The 18315-nt window shown below is 37.3% G+C and overlaps 2 protein-coding genes across 4 annotated transcripts in view; one reads left to right on the top strand and one right to left on the bottom strand.

The window, feature by feature from the left end:
- stk39 (serine threonine kinase 39) overlaps window positions 1-8873 on the top strand; it is an 81227-nt gene extending 72354 nt beyond the window's left edge. The window contains exon 19 of the mRNA XM_052142596.1: window positions 6215-8873. Coding sequence (XP_051998556.1) covers window positions 6215-6289 — 75 coding nt within the window. The 3' untranslated portion in view covers window positions 6290-8873. The remainder of the gene's footprint in view (window positions 1-6214) is intronic.
- Window positions 8874-13711: 4838 nt separating this feature from the next.
- The window catches only part of LOC127655239 (beta-1,3-galactosyltransferase 1-like), a 191406-nt gene continuing 186802 nt past the window's right edge, over window positions 13712-18315 (bottom strand). For all 3 annotated transcript variants that reach the window (XM_052142923.1, XM_052142922.1, XM_052142924.1), the window contains one exon: window positions 13712-15598. In XM_052142923.1, the coding sequence (XP_051998883.1) occupies window positions 14359-15351 (993 nt within the window). In that variant the 5' untranslated portion in view covers window positions 15352-15598 and the 3' untranslated portion in view covers window positions 13712-14358. The remainder of the gene's footprint in view (window positions 15599-18315) is intronic.

The raw sequence follows: 18315 nt of genomic DNA, 5'->3' as shown, positions 1-18315 counted from the left end.
CCCTAACGGCACAGGCATATTCCTGGACGACAATGCCATGATTCATCGGGCTCAAATTGTGAATTTGTGGTTCAGGGAGCATGAGGAATAAATTTCACACATGAATTGGTCAACACAGAGTCCTGACCTTAACCCCATTGACAGTCTTTGGGATGTGCTGGAGAAGACTTTACGGAGTGGTTCACCTCTCCCGTCATCAATACAAGATCTCGGCCAAAAATGTAACTCTGGATGGAAATAAATGTTGTGACGTTACATAAGGTTGTCTAAACAATGCCACGACGAATGTGCACTGTAATCAAAGCTAAAGGCGGTCCAACAAAATATTTAAGAGTATGCAACTTTTTTTGGGGCCAGACAGTGTTTTTGGGGTGTGTATCTGCTGCATGTCCAATGCCAGTGTTTTCCAGTTGATTAGGGCCACCAATGCACTGGATTGTGGAGCAGACATGACTCTGCAAAAATGTAAAAAACCCTGTATCTCATTGGTCAGTGCAATTAAACGTGGTCTGTCACGTTTAATTGTAGTCCATAAAAAAAAATGCATTCCTTGTGCCATAGGAATGCATCCTATTCATAAAGTTTCTATTCAAAAGCTTGTTCGGTGTGAATAGTCTTTTACACTGGCTAAAAAAAAAACACCATAATAGTCGTCCATGTGACATTCTAGTCATACAATAGCTATATGTGAAGAAGTTTGCCGAAAATTTCCTGCTGAAGGTTTTATATCTCAATCAGATCCATTGGGCGAGTGACATTAAATGGTTCTTGCATGTCTTGCCATTGTCGTTAAACCTGGTGCAGCGCATCTTGACATTTACATACATTTGAATATGTTCAGATCGTTATTTCAAATTTTCAAATTATATGAAAAAACAGCTCGGATAGTCTTCCTGTATTCTTCGGCTAGTTGGTGTTCCACAAAAGAAGAAAGTTGTATGGTTTGGAATTGGAATGAAATGAGGGTGAGTAAATAATGGCAGTATATTTTTCTTTTTTTTTTTCATGGGATGTACTAACTGCTGAGGGCATGTCCCAGTGGATTGTACAATATGGCGATGATAACCGTGTTTAATCACTCCTTTAGATGGAACAATAAGTTGGCAGTAAACAACATCTGTGCATTAGCATGTGATGCATTCTGCCACGGCCTTCTGCGGAGAACTGTCTCTTCAGCATCTGCTAGCTCTTACCCTGAACGTCACCCTCTGACCCTATTCAAACCCCCAAAATGCATTTCTCAGCAAGGCTCTATCTGCATCCACAGCCGAACCTGGTCTGTTTGGAGTTTTTATTGTTTAATTTCTGTTTGAAGGTCCCTGGAGGGAACTGCTCACCATAATTAAAACACAAGTCAGCGTAATGTACAGAAATCTGGAAGTGAAACAGTAAAGGCGCAGTGTGTGAACAGTACAGCGTGTGGGGAATATCACAGCCAGCCTGGTCCACCAATCTCATTTACTAATGGCACCCCTGACAACACTGTGTGCCACACACACAATTATACTGCTTGAATATTGAACCATGAAGAAGAATTATGTTTGTGGTTACTGTGCTCGCACTGGATCTCTGGTTTGTGTATAAGGAGCCTACACACTTGAGTTAGCGCTGCACCAGAGAAAGCTACAAAACCATTGATTTCAATCAGAAATGTGCGTCATAAGGACATAGAGAAAAAAGTGAAGATTTGCGAATATCAAGTAACGTCAACTATCTTATGATGCAGTGTACATCACAATACTTTTTTCATGATTCAAAACATTTACATGTATCACAGTATCATCAATTAAACTGTGCTAACTGCACACGCGAAAGAGACAATTCAAGATACACCGATGGGACAAAACATTATGACCACCTGCCTAACATGGTGTTGGTCCTTTGCATGCTGCCAAAACAGCACCGACTTGACGAGGTATGGACTCTACCATACCCTTGAAGGTGTCCTGCGGTATCTGGCATCAAGACATTAGCTGCAGATTCTTCAAGTCCTGTAAGTTGCGAGGAGGAGCCGCCGTGGATCGGACTTGTTGGTCCAGCACATCCCACATATGCTCAATCAGATTGAGATCTGGGGAATTTGTAGGCCAGGGCAACACCTTGAACTCTTCATCATGTTCCTCAAACCAGTCCCGAACAATGTGTACAGTGTGGCAGGGCACATTATTCTGCTGAAAGAGGCCACTGCCATCAAGGCATGCCATTGCCATGAAGGGGTGTACCTGGCCTGCAACGATGTTTAGGAAGGTGGCACAAGTCAAATTGATGTCCACATGAATGGCCAGACCCAAGGTTTCCCAGCAGAACATTGCCCAGAGCATCACACTCCATCCACCGTCTTGTCGTCTTCCCACAGTGCATCCTGGTACCATCACTTCCCCAGATGAACGGCACACACGAACATGGCCGTCCATGTGATGTTAAAGATACTTATTGGACCAGCCCTGTTCCAAGGTCCAGTTCCGATGCTCGTGTGCCCATTGCAGGTGCTTTTGATGGTGGACAGGGGTAATCATGGGCACTCTGACTGGTCTGCGACTACACAGCCCCATACGCAACAGGGTGAGATGCACTTTGTGTTGTGACACATTCCTCCCGTAATCATCATTAACATTTTCTGTGACTTCTGCCACATTAGACCTTCTCTCATTATGGACCAAACGGGATAACCTTTGTTGCCCTTTCACATCGATGAGCTTTGGGCACCCAACACCCTATCGCTGGTTTGTCCCTCCTCGGACCACTGTCGACAGGTACTCACCACTGCTGACCAGGAGCACCCCACAAGCCTTGCCGTTTCAGAGATGCCCTGTCCCAGACGTCTGGCCATAACAATTTGTCCCTTGTCAAAGTGGCTCAGGTTTTTACTCCTGCCCATTTCTCTTGCATTCAACAGGCTGACTTCAAAAACTGATTGTTCGCTTACCCATCTAATCTACCCAGACCTTGACTTGTGGTCTTGTTAGGAGATGATCAAGGTTATTTGCTTCACCTGTGAGTGGTCATAATGTTTTGGCTCAGCAGCGTATGTAACATTTAGAAGCAATGTTGAAGTAAATTATAGCAAGTACAAGACATACAAATGAAATTCTGAAAGTTGTACGTCTTTTTAGGCTCATTAAGTGCCTGAAAGAATACAAATGTGTCGCTGTTTTGTTATGTGTATCTCAATATTTGTTTGACAGCCAGATACATTTCCTAAAATTTCAACATGGAAATAATGATTCCTGGGATCTAGTTATTTTGTAGATCCATTTGTGATTGATATAAAGACCCGAGGTATGTGATAATGTTTGGTGAAACACCAATACATTTAAGGGTTAAATAAATTATTTTTTCACAATGTAGTGATGACAATATAATACTGACCTTCTTTGGCATTGGGGTAATGAGAATTGGAGGGTAAAATGTGTGTTATTGTCATAAAACTGTCATTCAAATAATGTCACAATGTAAAAGAAATCATAATTGCACTTAACCCTCTTGGGTCTGAGGGTGATTTGGGCCCTGGAGAAGTTTTGACATGCCTTGACATTTGTGCTTTTTTCAGTTGCTTAAGAACACATTAATGGCTACAGTCTGATAGCACTGTATTCAGCACAAACTGGGCTACAATAATATGTGAGCGACATGTGTGTACATATTTGTATTTATGAGAAAATAACATTTATGCATTGTTTTATAAAAATCAAAATTAAGTCTCTGAAATAAGGTCATATAACACATACTAAACATTTGTCCACAAGACTTTTGAGAACTGGATCTTGTAGCCTAGAGTTTTTGCTATAAAATGATGTGATAACCATCCTGATCACTCATTCATACAAAAAAAATATAGTAATTTAACTTTTGTAAGACACTTTTAGTGTTAGAAAGGTCATATGCGAGGAGGCGTGAACTATAATGAATATTGATTGTAATTCACACCTGAGGAGACAAAAGACCCCTCCCCTGGGCCTATCAATGAGGAATGTGACAGAAAGAGAATGAATGCGAGGAGACAGCCTTCAATTTCTGTATGTAATATATAATTTCTTATGAGTTACTCTTTCTGATTAAAATAGGACCAGGACATCTTCTTAATTGTGTTTTTAATAGTGGATATGGAAAAAAATGCTTAATACAACGTAAATATTTTCAATATTTTATTTATCATTATACAATAACAATATAAAATCAAATAACTTAAGGGGGTCCTTTGCAAAGATATCATCATATTCAGAGGTCCTTGGAATTACACATTTGAAAACCCCTGCCCCAACACGCACACACAGAGCAAGATAAGAAGTAATTCATTTTTATTTCCTCGCCGAGTCATGTATATTGCTTCACCCTGGAGAAATGTGTCACGTCAGCGAGGAGTTTTATGGGCAGACCTTTCTAAGGGTCACAGTCTTTCTTATTTAGCAATGCAGCAGGAAAAAGCTTTTTATTTAGTGTTGTAACATACAAACAGTTGATAGACTTCAGATCTTTCTTCTCCTGCCACCAGTATTTGAACTCTCTCTCACTCACACACACACACACACAAGTATCTGTCTCTCAGATCTGTTGTCAGGTCCTCAGCAGCTGATAGTTTCTGTGTCTGCTTCAGGGAAACTTGCGGCAGAGAGTGAGCAGTTGATTTTCTTCAGACACTCTGCCTGTGTGTTTCCAGCGATAAGCTGATCTGGTCTCTGCCTAGCGCCAACCATCGATTACACACGTCAAAGACACAAGACCAGAATTATTTGAACTTTCTTCATCTACTGTATGCTCCTTTGCATTCATCCCATAACCTTCCTTTTCAACCTGGTCTCATCGAATCACATTACTATTTTTGCCAACTGATTTTTATGTCGGTCAACTTGTCGTTTGTATCGTGGCAGTTTTCTGTTGAAATTTACATTTTTGGTGCTACAACAATAATACGTTTTATTCACTTTCACACTGTAATCACGAGTTAAACGTCAGATTATCAGTTTATAAATACTTAATTTTTGCCCTGTTTCTTACACAATGCTGTCTTTTAAAACTGTCATAGAAGCACCACAAAATGAGGCAGTTTTCATGTCACATTTGCTTTTAATGACACTATCGGTTAGGTTTAGGTTTAAGGTTTAGGGTAGGAAGGTTGGTTTTGTTGATATAAAACTCGATAGAACATGTTACTTTGGAGCATAATGCCACAAGTGCTGTTTATACTGTTTAACATCCCATTGTTGAGCTATTTCAACCGATTGATCTCAGTTCAGGAGAATCTGGGTTGTCAGTAAAGTGTTAAACTTTTGACGTATGGAGTCATGTGACATATCAACATGGGGATGATCACAGAGGAGTTGAATTTTTGGTTGAAATGCCGACAAAACTACATCTGATAAGAAGCCTAATTAAGTTTTTACATTGAAACCCATTTGAGTCAAAAGATCAGAATCTCTAATTTTATCCGATATTACATTCGTGGACTGTATGCTCAGTTTTAGTTAATGTATCCTATGTTTACCATGCATTTTCACATTGAGAATCAATGGATGCGTCTGAAGACTGGAAGGCTTTATTTGGAGTTAGGATGAAAATAAGGTGAATTGTAAACTGTTCTTAGACCAGTGCTGACAGACAGCACACTGGCTGTTAAGCGACAGACTAAATAGGGATCAAGAGAGCTTTCTATATGCTCTATGCTCTCTATGAAGTGCGTTCAATCCAAACTTCCTATTTAATGTTCAGGTTGTAGATGATGTTTGGATCACTCAACATGACATGGGACAATCATAATCAGTACATAGATTCAGAATTTATAATGTGTAATTTTATTTTACATCATTGGCAGTGATTGGATGATGCTGGCCATTACTTTAAATCAGAATGAATTATGCTAATTTCTGAGGTGATGTCTGTAACGTCTCAAAAACGTTTGAAAATGAATAACCAACACTCCTGGAAACATAATAAACAATTTAATTAAAACAAATCTGACTTTTTATAGCTTATTATTATTTAAAATTTCTTAACTCGTCCCGCTGTCCACACATGTGGGCATCAAAATTTAGGAAATCTATTTAGTCTAAAAAAAACTTACAATTCTTGCAATACAATTTTCCATAGGGTGTTTTGAACCCAAAACATTCCTTTTAAGAATAAAACAATCTATTGGGGTTTCAGAAATCAGGTTGGCTGTGCTTTGTTTCAGCTACACTAACCGTGTGTATCTGTGTCTTTGTGTGTGTGTCTTCAGGCGTCAGGCTGTGACAGCTCAGAAATCCCAGATGAGGTGAAGTTGATTGGCTTTGCACAGTTGAGCGTCACCTGATACACGTCTCATTACCACAGCACAGCAGAGGAGAGGACAGGAGGAGGATGACGGCGGCTACTAGGGTGTTTCTTTTGGAAGGAACCAAATGCTACAGGAACTGGCAGGAGGAGGGTTTGGTACCACGCTGAAGACCTCTGCAAACTCTCACTTCCTGTTCCCAGCTTTAACTTTTCCCCAAATCACCTGCAATCTTCCACAAGAATGTTTGCACCTTTGCAATCAAAAATAGCACTCTCATTCAAAAACAAGTTCTGCAAAAATAGTTTTCTTAATCAGTATTTTTCCAGTCAAAAATATCTAAACATCATTAAAATAAGATTGGGAACTTGAGAAACTAAACTGAATAAGATAATAAAGACCTGTTTTCAGAGAATATATTTTGAATGATATAATTTATTAAATATGAATAATTTTATAATATAATTTATTATTGTTTTAATTTATTCATTTAAGCATAAATCTATTTAAAAATGCTTAAAACAAAAAATGGGTTCAGAAAATTAAACCATTTGCATTATTAATACATTATTAATTACATACAAAATACATTATTAATAAATAAGAATAACATTAAATGAATACATTAAAACAATAATAATTATTTTATCATTATTAATATTATATAACATGTATTGCACATTATATAATTATTACAATTATTATTATACATTAATTGTATATTATTAAAGGTTTATTACTATGCATATACATTTTTTTCACACATTTTGTTTGAATATTTTTACAGGAAAAAAATATGGATTAAGAGAATTGTTTTTTGCAGGACACACACGTGCGCACACACCTGCTCTGTTCCCCAAAAACTCCACTTGCAATGACCTTCACCAACACATTTCCCAAAACTCAAAGCAGGATCCCCTCATCTCAGGAGGCAATAGCTAGTGAAACAAAAAATTTTTTTTTTTTTTTTTTTTTTTTTGTATTATGATTGTTATTGCTTTTGACAAAAGCTCTTACAGAGTATTATTATTATTATTGAAAAAATGCCTTTTAATTATTTTTCTCCTATATGTATTTGGAAAGAGTAGCTTCTTATGCGCAAATTGTAAACCTGAAGCGGAGATGCGTCCTCCCTCTGAATGTAAAAAGCATTTTCATTTTCAATGTTATTTTAACACATTTGAACTGCACTATTGTACATAGAGAAATTCTGATGTACAATGAAAACAAGGGAATCTTTTTTTTTTTTCTCTAGCTTAAAGGATCAGTTCTTTCAAAAATGAAAATTATGTCTTATTTACTCACCCTCACGTTGGTCCAAACCTGTATGACTGACTGACTGACTTCCATGGAACAAAAAAGACAACATTTTGACCAATTCTACTTGTTCCTCTTTCCCACGGAATTACAAAAGTATGAGTACTTGGGCTTTCAGGCTTCAAAATAGATGTAAGAGCATGATTTAAGTACCATAAACATTGTTTAAACAATTGTGCACTATATTCCAAGCCTTCTATTAGTTTTAAGAAACAGACCAAAATTAATAGTTAAATAGTTATTCACTAATAATAAACTGTCTCTTAAAAATATAGTGCATATGGATTTTTTAATGGCGCTTTTTTTATTTGTTATTTTTTTTTGGGAGATGGCAGCCCCAGTCCTCGTTTACTTTCATTATATGGAAAAGAGTGGCTAAGATATTATTAAAAAAAAATAAAAACAAACACTCTTTTGTGTTCCATGGAAGCAAAAATGTCATATGGGTTTGGAACAACGTGAAGGTGCGTAAACGATAACTGAATTTTCATTTTTGGGTGAACTATTCCTTTAAAAGACTATGACATGAGAGAACATGAATGCTGCCATGTGCAAATATACTGCATTATTTTCAGGACAGTGTTGATGCTTCATTGATAGAGGTGCCTTGATTCTTTAAATCTGTGCCTAAAATATTTAGGTAACAAGCTTGAAGCTGTTTAAAGCCGAATCTGTCTTTGTTCTGCTGACATTGAGCAGTAAAAAGGTTGCTTTTTAAAAGCAGATGTACAATTCGTTTATAGTATTTGCACTGATCAGTGGCTTGCATTAAAGTAAACAGCTTAGATTTCATGCAGTGCAACATACGTGCACCAGCGTCGCCAACGCTTTGACCCAGAGGAACCATCCAGATTTAACCCGTTAAAGCTTTGTCATGTGACAAAGAGGTCATAACCACCACAACACACACTTTAATCCTGATGTATTGTATTTAAAAAGCCTATTGATGATTAAGCGTCATTTTACAGCACTTGAATGTGTTTGGTTTTGAACCATGTTTCGGTCTCTGACGCAGCTAAAGATGTATGAAGTATTTTGTAAAGGAAACCAAATGTACTACTGAATGACAGAAAAGCCATCTGTGTGTCCAAAACAAATATAGTACCTTGATTTATGTTCTCAACCCAAATGTACATAAATTTAACTAGAATTAAATACTTTATTATTATGATTATTTAAGTTGTGTTTTCTGTATACCATGCGTATACCATGTGTGTACTCCCCTAACTATTCAGCCCGTGTTCCCTTTCTGTAATCAGCCAAGAATATAACATTTCTGCGAAAGAACAATAAATAAAAAAGAATTGCTACTATTATAACGGAGTGTGTTTTTTGTGGTAAAAAAAAGTCATCATAACCATATAATATGATTATAATTTTATATTATCTTTCAGCTTCCTCTGCAGCACACTCGGTATTTGTATATAATCACAATAGATTACAATGTAATCTAAATGCATGCTCAATAGATACTGACTGTCCACATTTAAAGGGATGAGCACATGCTCCAAACACAAAGAAAAGCATTTTAACAGCTTTTCCATAGTGAAACAATTGAAAGGAATATTCTGGGTTAAATTCAAGTTAAGGTCAGTCGGCAGCATTTGTGAAAATTAAGCTAGCTTTTATTTAAAAAAAGAAAGAAAAATGGTTAGTGGTTACAGTGAGGAACCTGGAATATTCCTTTAAAAGTCTAACGGAAGTTCCACAACAACTAACATATTTTATATATTTTAAATCGGCTTGCAACACTGGCTGTTTGGTTTAACTGATGGTTCCTCAGATTGTTAAATGAAACCTCCCTTTTTAAAGGCATCAACATCAATCGTCCAACGGCTGAAACACATTGAGATTTTATTTTTGCATAGCCCTATCGCCCCACCCAAGACTTACATCACCCTAAATTGCTAAGCAATCTCCTGGTCCTATTAATAACATCCTTGATATGCACTACTAGGTTTAAATTCCATGCATTTTTTTTAAAGCAATATTCACTCAAGGACATTGATTGCTGCTTTTTAATCCTGCCACAACAACAGCTTCCCTGGAAGGCATCCCATAAACACAACCGTTCCGTTGTTATATAGGGCTGGCTCAATGCCAAAAACGGTCTTCATTTGTCACGGTTGCTGACAGAATTTGGCAATTCCACCATTTGGCGCATGGCTGGCTTTCTGACCAGTCTGCTTGTTGGCACTATTTGGCAGGGTCAGTGACTGGTGAATTCCAGAGGGAATTGAGGTGCATTGGATATTTTGCTGGATATTGCACATTTCAAGTGTCACATTATTGAAAGTGTTCAGCTAAAGACAAGAAAAGACATGTCTAATTTAAAAGTACAACACATGTTTGAGTGCAAAATTGTTTGATTTGTAAAACGTGCATTCATCATTAAAACACAAACAAACAATAGTTTCAAACTTACCTGAGACTGAACATTGGTATTGGCAGTGACACAAATGTTGTGTTTTGCAAAGTTTGCTGCTTCAGTATTTGTAAATATTTTTTTCACATGTTTCTATGGTATACTGGAAAACAATGATAAGCATTTCATACGTTTTAAAGGTTTTTATTGGCAAAAACACTCAATTTATGCAAAAATAACCTCTGCAATTCGCTCTGGCATGCTGGATATCAGCTTCTGGGCCAAATCCTGACTGATGGCGATCCATTCTTGACATAATAGTGCTCGGATTTGATCACAATTTGTGGTCTTCTGCTTGTCCACTCGCCTTTTGAGGATTGACCACAGGTTCTCTATGGGATTAAGATCTGGGGAGTTGCCTGGCCACGGATCCAAAATTTCAATGTAATGATCTCCGAGCCACTTCATAATCACTCTTGCTTTGTGACATGGTGCTCCATCATGCTGGAAAATACACGGATCATCACCAAATTGCTCCTGGTCCATTGGGAGAAGTTGCTCTTGAAGGACGTTTTGATGCCATTCTTTATTCATGGCAGTGTTTTTGGGCAGAATTGTGAGAGAGCCCACTCCCTTGGATGAAAAGCAACCCCACACATGGATGGTCTCAGGATGCGTCACTGTTGGCATGACACAGGACTCATGGTAGCGTTCACAGCGTTCATTTCAGTCTGTCCTTGATGTTTTTCTTGGAGAGAAGGGGCTTCTTTGCTGCCCTTCTTGACACCAGGCCATTGTCCAAAAGTCTTCTCCTCACTGTGCGTGCAGATGCACTCACACCAGTCTGCTGCCAATATTGAGCAATCGCTGTACCTCTGGTGGTGACACGATTCCGTAGCGGACTCCTCAGGAGGAGACGGTCCTGGTGCTTGCTGGACACTCTGGTACGTCCTGAAGCCTTTTTCACTGCAGTTGAACCTCTTTCCTTGAAGTTCTTGATGATCCGGTAAATAGTTCTTTCAGGTGCAATATTCTTTGCAGCAATTTTCTTGCATGTGAGGCCATTTTGAAGCAAAGCGATGATGGCTGCACGTCTTTCTTTAGAGGTAACATTTGCTAACAAGAACACAGTGATTAGTGAAATGATGTTAGCTGGTCATTTTGTGCCAGTTTTGGGGGTTTTTGTGCTAAAGTTAATTTTTTTGGCCAAAGCAGCTTTTTGCAATGATTTATAATGCATCTGATCACTCTGCACAATAATCTAGAAACAATGTGAATCAACACCACAACAACTGAAGCAGAAACGCTTGCGAAACACAAAATGTATGTCTGTAATATGGTTGTATTAAGATGCCATGTTGCAATAATGATTGGAGACTATAAACATCCTACACTAATGAACTATGACCTATTGGAAAAACTGCATTACAGTGATTTTACCACAGTTAAAGGAGTTTTTGGCACTCTTATGCAAACCATCTTTTCCATGGTGAAGTCATAGTAACTCATGGCCTCAAGTGGATTATTGCTTAATTGTCCAATTAGTTCCATGGGTCTCGAATGTGCTGTAAATGAGCAAAAAACACTTCAAAGAAAGCACATTGTAATATATTTTATGTAAAAAATACACAGTGTTATACAGTAGTACCCAAGGGGATAGTATGTTTGTTATTGTTTTCACAGTTAAATGTCACTACCGCCCAATAACTCCAAACGTTTAAAAAAGAAAAAAAATATATATATATATTTAATAAAAAAAGCAAGACATGCGAATCACATTTTGGCCTTAATTGAATCATATTCTTAGAAGAAGAAAAAAAAAACACTGTCAACTTTTCAATGTTTCTCACCAAAGTGCTTCATTATGCCACATTTACACTGCGTTCCTTAAGCAACAGTATATATTCACTAGATGACGCTTTAGATTAAGTGATAATGACATTTATCTTATATAGTAATTTTTACAGTCTAACTACAAACATGAGTCAGCACTGAAGCAATGCTCAGCTTCTAGGAGTAAGAATTTCTTTTTTTTTTTTTTTGTTCTTTTTTTTTTTTGTACTTGTTATAAATAATGAACTATACATCTCCAGTGTCCTTTAACATTTTTTTTCCCAAACATATAAACAAACAGAATCCAGGCGCTTTCATGTAAACAAATTAGCCGTTAAACATTGTGGAACTTTGCATGAAACGTTTTAGTTAAACTCTCACGCTATTTTGTACAGCTGCATCCAACAGGTATACAGTATTACTCTTTTTGTGTTCCAAGGAAGAAAAAGTGAAACAAAAAAAATCAACGAGGGTAATGAAATAATGACCAAGAATTTTTGCTTTTGGTGAACTATTGTGTGAGTCTCACAAAACCTGACAAGAAAATGTCCTGGTCATATTTAACACCAAAAAAGAAAGAAATGAGATTTGTGCATAAAGAAAATGAAGCTTTACATTTAGGACATTTAGGATTCTTTGCATTGTGACATTATTTTCAGGACACATTTGACGTTTTATGCTAATGTTTTACTTTTATCAGTTCCCATTGTTTTTAATGATGATTCTCATTGCTATTACAGTCATTTTTATATGTAATACAGCTAAAAATATACTGTTGTATAATTACTTTTTCAATAAAATGAAGGCAAGGGACTTCTACTATAATTTATAAATGCATGACAATTTATATTATATATATATATATATATATATATATATATATATATCGTGTGTGTGTGTGTGTGTATATTCATGTGTGTGTATATACACGTGTGTGTGTGTGTGTGTGTGTATATATACGTATGTGTCTATATACGTGTGTTTGTGTATACGTGTGTCTTGTATGTGTGTGTGTGTGTGTGTGTGTGTGTGTGTGTGTGTGTATATACACGTGTGTGTGTGTATATATACGTGTGTGTGTGTATATATACGTGTGTGTGTGTATACGTGTGTGTGTGTGTATATATACGTGTGTCTGTGTGTGTGTATATATACGTGTGTGTGTATATGTGTGTGTGTGTGTATACGTGTGTGTGTGTGTATGTGTGTGTGTATAAACGTGTGTGTGTGTGTGTGTATACGTGTGTGTGTGTATATACGTCTGTGTGTGTGTGTATGTGTTTATAGGTGTGTGTGTGTCTATATACGTGTGTGTATATACGTCTGTGTGTGTGTACATGTGTGTGTGTATACGTGTGTGTGTGTGTATATACATGTGTGTGTATACGTGTGTATGTGTTTATACGTGTGTGTGTGTTTATACGTGTGTGTGTGTGTGTGTGTACGTGTGTGTATATATGTGTGTGTGTGTGTGTATATACGTGTGTGTGTATATACATCTGTGTGTGTGTGTATGTATGTGTTTATACGTGTGTGTGTGTGTTTATACGTGTGTGTGTGTGTGCGTGTGTGTGTGTATATACGTGTGTGTGTGTATATACGTGTGTGTGTATATACGTGTGTGTGTGTATATATACGTGTGTGTGTATATACGTCTGTGTTTGTGTATGTGTTTATAGGTGTGTGTGTGTGTACATGTGTGTGTATATACGTGTGTGTGTGTGTGTATATACATGTGTGTGTATACGTGTGTATGTGTTTATACGTGTGTGTGTGTGTATGTATATGTGTATATACGCGTGTGCGTCTGTGTGTACGTGTGCTGATGTGTATATACGTGTGTGTGTGTATATGTGTGTGTGTATATATATATATATATATATATATATATATATATAGATAGATAGATAGATAGATTGCATTGAAGTAAAATGTGCTTAATCAATGTTGGGTGAAATCGGATTACAAAGTAATCAACTGAATTACTTTTAAAAGTGGAAAAGTACTGCAACAATTTAATTTCTATTAATCAGATCACAGTTATTGACTTTTTAATAAAATTGTGATGTTCATATGTATGACTGTTTCTGTGACAGCTGAAGGGACAACAACAATGAACGAGGAGGAAATATAGATATTAATTTGAATTGATGGAGCATAAAAACAAACCTATGAAGTCTTTTAGAAAATAACTTAAGTGAAGTAATTAGTAAAGTGATTACTTTTATCAGTAAAGTAATCTGAATACAATTATGTGAAGAAATTAGTAATTTGTAGTGATTTATTTTCTTGGAGTAACTTACCCAAGACTGGTCACAGTGTAAGAAAACATAATGGCGCTAAAATTATTACATTATCTTAATGCAAAATCTGATTTCTTATTTATTCCTTTATTCCTTAAATACCAGGGCATTTTTTGACAGGTTTCGTGAGAATCACCCTGTTACTTAAAACACACCAGAAGGATATTAGTACTTCTAAGCAAGTACTACAGTATGTTGTGCAAGTCTCAAGTCTCCTCGTCACATCTTTTGCATCGTGGTTATAAAAACAAAAGGTCACAAATACACGACATGTCCTCAGGCATCTTTGATTAACACTTCAGATGCTTCTTGCTGGTCATGTCATTCCAGATACGGTGCATCTCCTCGGGCGAGATCTGATGGACGGTTATGACCCTTCGGTATCTGCAGAGACTGTAAGCCATTTTCCAGTGATTGAAGCCACTGTTCTGGTACGGGTGAATACCCAGCTTCCTCAAACACACCCCGACATAAACATCCTCCAGATGCAAGAGTCTAGTGTGCAAAGAAGTCTTGTAGATCAACTCTGCCACATCTGCAGAGAACACGTATCCTGTGCCCGAGCAGAAAGGTGGGTATTTGCTCTCTGGATAAAGGTCTCTAGGCATGTACCATTTACTACGCATGTCCCGTATTGGTCCGCCATTGATGACGTAACCCGTGAAGTACCTCCGTCTAGGTTTGGTAGCCGGCTTCAAGAGCTTATACACCAAGTTATCCATGTTTACGAAGATATCGCTGTCTGTCTTCATCACATACTTGGCCTGGTTGCAGAAGGTCGCCACCCAACGCATTCCCATCAACGTTTTGAGCGTTAAGTTGTGGTACGAGTCGATAAAATCCTCGACTACGATGTCATGAAAGATATCGCTCTCTTGCTCCACCATCTGGTTGAGAACTCTATCCATGCTGCGTCCAAGAAGAAACAGCGTGATGATACGAAGGTCGCTGAACGTGCTCTCGTCGCCCCAGGTCTCCCGAATCGCCTGGCGAGCGTCGAACTCCTTGTGCGTCGTCGTTATAAGGATTACGAGGAAGGGCACATTGGTTTCGCACTTTTTTGGCTCGTTGATGATGAACTCAAAGGCGTGGGGGTTTAACGGGCGAGTCCTGATGTTGCTGAATGTGGCGTTGATGCTCTTGAGCACTTTAACCGTTTTACGTGCCGGCGCGGACAGCTGACCAATGTAGGACGACGTGGAACGGGATATGCTGAGATACCACAGAGCGCTCGCCCAGCAAACAACTGTCAACACGTAGAGGCATGACACTTTTGAAGGCATTATGATGCATTTACGTGTGTTTGAAGCTGTAAATCTTGAATGGCTTTGAAGCCATCAGTGAAGGTACCTCAGGCAGACATGCAGAATGCTGCATTTGTAAGCTGCTTGACAATAACTGTCAGAAATGGATTGCTCCAGTGAAAAAAATAAGAGCAGGGCTGCTTTGCTGTGTCTCCCCTTTGAGTGGAAATGGAGGGAATTTGTCGCAGGGTTTTGAATTCTCCCCGACACTCTTCGGCATGTTCCACTGAAATCAGAAAAACAAAACCGTGACATTGATTTTAAACCACACAAGATGGGCGTTTATCCACTACAGCCTGAGGACCATAATCATGTTAGTAGTTCAACCAAATTTTGTCATTATTTACTAACCCTCATGTTGTTCCAAACGCATATGCTGGTTTCTTTCCATTGAACACAAAATAAGATATTTTGAAGAATCTTTCTGTAGTCTCTATAGCTCCAAAAAAAAAAAAAAAAATGGAAAAACTCCATATGAGTTTTACTATAAAAGTAGTCCATATGACTTGTGTGCTATATTTCAAATTAGGCCAGGGTATTGATACAGATTTCCCAAATTCTGATTCATGTGGGTTTATTTCAGTTACAATGTTCATTTTGCTTGCATATGAAAGAAATTCTCATCTAATGCTGTTAAAGGTGCAGTAAACGATTTTAGCCAGTCTGGAACATCCACCAGATTTAGCCATTGAATAAGCCACACACTTTTAATTATACAGGGGACCTTCTAACTAGAGGTCGATCGATATGCCAGATTTACCGATTAATCGGGTCGATAGTTGCGTTGTTTTCCGGTATCATATAATGACACCCTCTAGAGGTTAAATAAAAACAATCACTGACTCCACGTGGAGATTGTTGTGCTATGTGACAAGGCTATTTATAGAGACGGACGCTTCAAAAGCGAGTTTACAACACTGAGAGAGAAAAGCCAAGGTATGTATACAATACACATTATTATTATTATTTTCATGGCACCATAAATCACTCACTTAAGACAACCAAAGGTGGTTTGATCATTAATTTGCTTATTACTAATCGCTGCACTGGAGAATTGCATTGCCGACAAGGTGGAGAGGACGCTAACATTACAGCTAACATCAGCTGTTCGAATAGTTAGAACAATGTTACAAAGTCAAGATTGTGCAGATCCGTTGAGTTATTTATTTTTTTTCCTCTCGGGGTTGAGGGGCATCTAATATGTTCCAGTCAGGTTATAAACATGAGTGCTCCAAAGAGGTCAGCACTCATGCGGAGTAGTAAATCAATCATTAATGTCAACTTTATGTGAAAATGCTGCCTGAGTTTTTGCTTTTGATCGGCCGTTCATTTGCTTCAGAAGACCAAGCGCTAGCAAATTACATTGCATCGCATGCACTCCCATGGGAACAGTTTTATAGTTTTACGTTTTATCGTTTTTTGACTATAAAAGTTTTACAAAATTTAATTCTGTCCAAGCTTCCTAATTTAATGATGTAGTTACGTACACAAAAACTAAGAGCATGGTAAAATATATATGTCTGAAATATAAATGTGATATTAATTAGGGACGCACCGATACCACTTTTTCTCTTCCGATATCGGAAATCTCTATATCGGCCGATACCGATCCCGATCCGATACCAGTGTTGTTTTTTTGCATAATCAGTTTAGAATATCTTTACATTATTGTGTGGAAATAATTGGGAGTAATTTTTTATATGTAAAGAAACACAAACATCTAACTACACATTATTTAAATATAAATGTATATTTAATTAAGAAACGCTTTATTTTGAACTATTATACTGGATAATGTATAAAGACATCAGTCCAATTTTCATTCACACAGTTATTTTTTGGAACACATTCAACCTAAATATTGTTATAAATTGTATTCAAATACAAATGATGACTATAATAATAATAATAATAATAATAATTTGTTATTAATATTATTATTGTTGACTTTTAGAATTTTAAATACAACAGTAATATATTTAACCTTTTAAGCCCTCATGCTTTTATTTTGACATTCTGAACTCTCCAGGAAGTCCTGTATGTAGGCAAGATCACAGTAGTTTAATTCACTTCTTATTCAAATTCTGGTCAAATTCACCTCCAGTGCCGTTCTAAATGCATATTATAAGTGAACCGACCTTTTGAGGATCAACATCTCAGATGATGTTCGTGAGTAGCGCTCAAATATTGCGCACCGTGACGAAGGCTGAAAGTAGCCGCGAGTGAATCACCCGGGGCTGCGTGTGCTTATGTGCATGTCAACAGAGCAGCACCGTTCACTAATATGCTGTGCATGCATATGACTATAAAATACTATTTACTTATTAAACACCGCTTTTGTGATTCACAGAGCTATCGCACGTCTTCAAGTGGCTTTGAATAAAATGCACAGTCATATGATCTACTTTAATTGTATTATATGGTTCTTTTATGTCATTTTTGGAGCTTGACAGTAACAAACATGACTAACACACGGTCTCTGATTTGGATCGGGCTCGTCAGACCCGAATGAAAGTTTTCATGTTATACATTTTAAAAACTGGCTGCCGATTAATGGGTTATCGGTCTGTTTTCCCACCTTAGTTATCGGTATCGGCAAAACCCACTATTGGTTGACTTCTACTTCTAACTATGTACATTATCAAATGTCTTTCATCATTTTAGTCACATTTTACACGTTTAAAAATGCGCAAATCCACATAATGCATCAATAAAAATGATGTCTTGAAATTGCTTAGATTATATTGAATATATACTTTATATTGTAACATGTTAATTGTTTGCATGACATTTTTTTACTGTTATTTACATTGATTTGTACAAGCACTAAGACGATACTGTCTCTTTAAGAATAGCGGCAGTTCAAATGTAGTCAAACATATTTCTGGTGTTTTTTACATCAGTGGCAATTAAAATATTAAACTGAGCAGAGATTGCCGCAGC

The sequence above is a fragment of the Xyrauchen texanus genome, chromosome 14 (assembly GCF_025860055.1).
Source record: "Xyrauchen texanus isolate HMW12.3.18 chromosome 14, RBS_HiC_50CHRs, whole genome shotgun sequence".
NCBI classification, from domain to species: domain Eukaryota; kingdom Metazoa; phylum Chordata; class Actinopteri; order Cypriniformes; family Catostomidae; genus Xyrauchen; species Xyrauchen texanus.
This window is presented reverse-complemented; position numbering and strand designations above follow the sequence as displayed.